Consider the following 6,000-nt stretch of genomic DNA (forward strand, 5'->3'; position numbering starts at 1 on the left):
TACCAGAGTGGAAATAAATGACTAACAGGAATAACAGGCAACAAAGATTGCATATTGTCTCCTCCATGTGTCCAAGAACATGAAATTTTGACAGAAAATTTTTGGCCAGACCGCTACACCACTAAGGGCCAGTTATACAGACCCCGGCTAGCAGCCACTAAAGTTCTGTTCTGGGAGTAGTGCAGAAAACGTGTTGTACGAACACGTAATAATGCCTAACCGGAGAATAAGTGCGGTATAACTAAAATGGTGATTGTGACAGGGTTAGTGAAATTAACCAGAGAATAAGTTTTGACACTGACAGGAATAGTTACAGAGTTAGTGCTGACAAGATTGTTTGTTAGGATGAGGACGGAGAAGAAACGGGGACTCACACAAATTGTGGAAGAATATGACGATTTGAATTTATATAAAAATTTCGTACTACTACCTCTCGATCTCATGCTTCAGAAGCTAGAATGTATGAATGAAATGTGAAACTATTTCCTAGCATAAAACTTTATGTTTGTATTATGCCTAATAGGCACTTGATATTGGTACTTTGTGAATTATATTCCGTCGTGTTATAAAAGTGACCATTTGTGCCAAAACAGTCTCATTTATTTGGTGTGTGTAACAACTGCTGCAATATTGGGCAGGCCTATTTTGTTTCATATAGCACTGACAAAATACACGTAATCAGATCGAGAAACCACAACAGTCTTGGGAACAATTTCTTTTAACAGCTTTTCTAGTATTAGACAATGACATTTTGTTTTTTCATGTAGCAAAAGTTGACGAACTTTGATGAGGTAATAGATTATTTCCCAGAAAGGAAAGTATGCTGTATAAAGCTGTGGCAAGATTAGAGAGAAAAAAAAGGTAGGACTTAACGATTGAAGAAACATGTACTGTCTTGCTTGTCTCTTGTCTTTACTCGTTTTATGTATCCTATATTTAATTTTATGTCACACAAATCAGCAAGTTATTAGTTAATAGGCCGTAAAGACTGTAAATTTTCTGAAGAGTTCTTGTTCTGCCAGTTATAAATAATCCTATCCAGTATTAATTGCAAGATTTTTTAAAAGAGGAGCAGGGTGTCAAACCGGCCGATTGGGAGCAGGAGAGGCACCACGGGACATTTTAATTTCCACTGTCGTGAATATAGTTTGATGGCAGCCATTCCATTACAAAATATTACATGTTTGAATTCCATAGAGCGATATACAGAGACGTGCGATGGAAGAATGCTGTATGGAGAAGCGTGGCACTGCACTTAGACCAAATAACATGTCTTACGTTCCCTCGAATAAATATGTTTTATGTATGAGACTCTTCAGAAAGATGTGCACTACAAAATGAAGATATTTTTGAAAAGTCAGTTTTTTTAATTTTTGGCGTCCTACCTCATGCTCGAGGGAGGGGGAGTGCCACTATCTAATATTGCCCCGGTTCGGAAATTCCTAGATCCGGTCCTGATTTACAGAGCATGAGTTGTAGTGGGAGGTGGTAATCGCCACGTGACCCGTGTTTACATTAAGTGATTTTGCTGTTTCCTCTTCTGTTATTGCTCTCAGGTCAAATGAAAACAAAACGGATTACAGTGGCCGGAGCTATCAAGTGAATTAAAATACATCCACATAATTACGGAAGGCTGAAATATGTAATTAGTTTCAGGTTTTATTTTGTTTCAACCTTTCTGACAGTCAAGCATTAATCGCCTTGCGGAACAATGACGCTATTTTTGTCGGTTTGCTAAAGAAATTTGACTTTTATTAATCTTTTCTGCTGAGGCAGTCAATTTATTTGAAACGAAGTGTTTAATTCCAGACTATTGGCTAGTTTCAACTGTTTGCTGCATTTCAAGTTCACATTTTCTATCTTCTACCTCATATGGCATTATGCCTTAATAAAGAACCAAATATGAAATAATACAGTACTGGTACTCCAAAAAAATTTACATCTGAATCTGGACATACGGATGTGCACTTTAAGCCAAATGATGCATTTTAGTATAGTTCACAAAATTCCCATGCTCTTGGAGTATCCTCTAATGTCTTGTTTCTTTTATGACATAATGTAAAATCTTTTAATGTTTTACACATACGGACTTCCTGCGTCATCGTAGCTGTGCAAGTGCAGCGCGGCAACGCGTGTTATCTGGCGCTCTCTGGCAACTGCTGAAACGAATCTATTTCTAACAGGTCGCGGGAAAATATTCTGAATGGTTGTTTGGAAAGCGTTACTTTCAAAGTAAATTGCGTTTTACACAAGATTAACTCCTTGCACGAATGTCCGATGAATTTCTTAAATCACATAGCGTTTGACTCTCAACTCTGAGAACAACCATCTAGAAGAATTTCGAGCCCAGAAGATCAGACATTTATGTCGTTATTAAAAATTTTACTGGCACATTTGTGTGATGTATCTTAAAGTGCAACACGCGCAAAAAAGGTCAACATTATATGTGGAAGCTTAGCTTTTCTTGCAACTTATCAATCTTCGAGACCAATATTATTTGTGAAAGCTTTGCTTTTCTGGTAGCAACACTATGTATATTAATTTAAACCATTAACTTTTCTTATTTGTGTGTTCGCGCTACTTAAGAGTGATCTTGCTATTGGCCAACTACATCACGTGTCCTATGCTGTTATCATCTGGCGAGATCACGTGACATGAGCTATGACTGGCTTACAAAAGCGTGTTGCTATCTCGATGTGAATGCTTCGGAAAGTAACACGTGGTGTTAGGTGGTATTCGAATTTATTCCTTTGTAACACAAAAATATGCAGCGTACATGTTGCTGCACATCAAAGATCTTTCCGAAATTTATTTATTTATTTTTTTTTCCCCCCCTGCATTTCATTATCTAAAGTGCCGGGAAATTCTACGTCGGTGTATAAAACCATAAAGATAAAAAGGATTGAAAAGTTTTACAGTGCCAAGGAAAAGTATACTGTCAGTTAAAACGGAAAAAGTGTATTTTCACCCAGGAGAAAGTGTATTTTCAACCGGAAAAAAATCCAGGAATTTTTTTTCCTTGTCTATGTATACGCCCTGTGTTAGTATTGTGCACACAAAGTATAATAGGGCAGTGCATTGGTGGAGGTGTCATTTGGACTCACGTGATTCACCTGAAAATGTTTCCCGGACACTGGGAATTAATCAAATCTTTGAGGATGACCATTTAGAATATTTTTGAGCCCAGAATATCAGACATTTATGTCGTTGTTAAAAATTTTACTGGCGCATTTGTATGATGTATCTTAAAGTGTAACATGCGCAAAAATGATCAACATTATGTATGAAATCTTAGCTTCTCCTGCAGCTCATTAATCTTAGAGACCAATATTACATGTGGAAACTTTGCTGTTCTTGTAGGAACAGTATGTATATTAATTTAAACCATTACCTTTTCCTATTTGTGTGTTCGTGCTACTTAACAGTGATGTTGCTATTGGCTGACTACATCACATGTCTTACGATCTGAATTTCTGCTGTCATTCATCAGCTGGCGAGATCACTTGACATGAGCTACAACTGGCTTACAAAAGCGCATCCCAATCTCGATTTTAATCTTTTGGAAAGTGACATGCGGTGTTTAGTGGAATGTGAATTTATACTTTTGTAATATGAAAATATGCAGTGTACATGTTGCTGCACATCAGACATCTTTCCAAAACGTGTTTTTTCCCCCCGAGTTTCGTTTTCTAAAGCTGGTGTATAAAACCACAACTATTTAAAGGATTGATAAGTTTTACAGTTCCGAGGAAAAGTATGCTGTTACTAACACGGAAAAAATGTATTTTCATCTGGGAGAAAATGAATTTTTAACCGGGAAATCCGGGAATTTTTTTCCTCATACATGTATACACTCTGTTCCACTTCCCACCTCCTGTCTCCCCTCGTCCACTCTACCCAGTCCCAGCTGAGCTGCAATACCAGCACAGTGTAATCATCGAAATGATGCAGGTGTGTGTGTGTGTGTGTGTGTGTGTGTGTGTGTGTGTGTGTGTGTACTCTATATCAATTGTAATAGTCTTGTTACTTGTGATTTGTTATCTTTACTCTTTAAGTTATTGATTGAAACAAAACTAAAATTGGAATTTTTATGTACTATTGTTTGAACATATTTAGCTGAGGTAGTAAGAATGATTAAGGATAGGGATTGTTTTGATTATATGTGCAGCATCATCATCTTACGAGACATTTTGAAGTTTTCCACCTCAGGTGTTATTTTGAAAAATAACCGAGGTGGTAAACTTCAAAATGTCTTAACAAATGTGCAGCTGTGGCACCCCACATGAAGAAAATGATCATCATCCGTTTGCCTGCAGGATAACGGCCTCTAAACCAGCATATACATCACAGTATTCAGTTATAGACTCCAGAATTTCCCCTGCTTGTTTCCCAATGTCACCTACTTGCCTTCTGTTAGCTCATTGTTTAAATATTAATATCCTTTTCATTACAGTCATAATTATGGCTTTCATTCCACTCTCTTCTCCGATCCATTTGTTCGTTTCCTCTCTGTAGTCCTCTCTATTGCTCTCTGAATGACTTTTAATTTTTGACTGATCTTCACATTGAAAGTCCGCATCTCTGTGATGGAAGTTGAAAATGTTTCTTTTCAGGCTCATTGTAAACTTAATTTTGAAGACACGGTTGAGTTTATCAAAGGAATATCATGCCGTTTTTACTCTTTCATTTGTCTGTTTTGCTTGTTGCCTTCAACTGCTCCAAATACTAAAGACAGTTAACTGGTTCTGTGACTACATTGTTAATTGGTACTGCTTTTCAGTATGTTTGTTATATTTTATTTTATATATTTTTGTTACTTTATATAGTAGCATGACCAGATTAGGGCCTTCCAAACCCTTCTTATACCGGACCAGTCTTAGTACAGTTAATTGATTTTCACAGTTGCTTTCAAACTTGATGTGTTAAGTCCCTCAATTTCTTGCCGAAATTTAATTGCTCTAAAGACAAACAGTACAATGTCATCAGCAGAATGAAGGTGGGTCACATATGTTCCACTAACATGTATGGTTTTCCAATTCAAGGCTCTGAGTTGTATGGAATCTCCTTGCCTGGCTCCTCTTTCAGTTTGAATTTTGTGCTACCCTAATGAATCATGATTGACATTTATATTAATCAGTATATTGGTGTAGGTTGATACAGTGTCATGTTCCTCAAATGTTGTCATTACATACTTTTTTGAAACTGAGTCAAAAGCTTTCTCAGACTTAGTGAATCCCAGTCAAAGTGGTAATTCATACTTACTGCTACCTTCTGTAGTTGCATTTATGATATGTAAATGGTTTGTTGCATTGTATTCACTTCCAAACCTCAAGTATTCCTTTGTATCATTGAAATGCAATATTTTTTCAGTGCAGTTGATGGTAATTGTATAGAATATCTTGTACATAATCGGGAGGTGACTGACAGGCAAAAAACTACAGACCTGTATCCTTTCATGTGAAGTACAGTAATCCTAGCAATGCTCAGAATTATGAGAACTGTTTCCTCTGCAGACATTTTGTAATTAATTTTGCAAGTTCCTTTGTATTTCTATCCCTCCAGTGTAAACCATCTTATTGAAAAACCTTCCCCAAGCATTTTTCTTTTCTCAGTGCCTTGACTGTTTTTACCCACTTTATGCATCATCATCAGCATATGTCACACTTAGAATATGTTATACAATTCCATTGTTAATATTATCTGTTAACTGTAGCATTTTGTTTTTCTTCTTACAGATATGTATGGTCTGGCATGCTTGTTGTACTGGGAATTTACATAAATGTGTACAGCAAGAACAGAGGTAAAACAGACATTCCAGAACTGTTTGGGAATGTACAACGAAAACTTCAACATTTGTTAATAAAACTGAAGTACAACAAGTACTCTTCTCATAGCCATACTTTGGCACATGTATGAAGTTTATTACTAGCTGTGATATGTAAGAATGTCCAGAAGAGTCTCACACAGTATGAAAGAATCTCAAAATATCTTAGTGTATGT

General features: G+C 36.6%; 1 protein-coding gene across 1 annotated transcript in view; it reads left to right on the plus strand.

Moving 5' to 3' along the window:
• Positions 1-6,000, plus strand: part of LOC126452255 (adenosine 3'-phospho 5'-phosphosulfate transporter 2-like) — a 54,027-nt gene extending 48,027 nt beyond the window's left edge. Inside the window, exon 6 of the mRNA XM_050091046.1 lies at positions 5,736-6,000. Within this exon, the coding sequence (XP_049947003.1) occupies positions 5,736-5,916 (181 nt within the window). The 3' untranslated portion in view covers positions 5,917-6,000. The remainder of the gene's footprint in view (positions 1-5,735) is intronic.

This window comes from Schistocerca serialis, unplaced genomic scaffold (assembly GCF_023864345.2).
Source record: "Schistocerca serialis cubense isolate TAMUIC-IGC-003099 unplaced genomic scaffold, iqSchSeri2.2 HiC_scaffold_843, whole genome shotgun sequence".
Classification (NCBI taxonomy): domain Eukaryota; kingdom Metazoa; phylum Arthropoda; class Insecta; order Orthoptera; family Acrididae; genus Schistocerca; species Schistocerca serialis.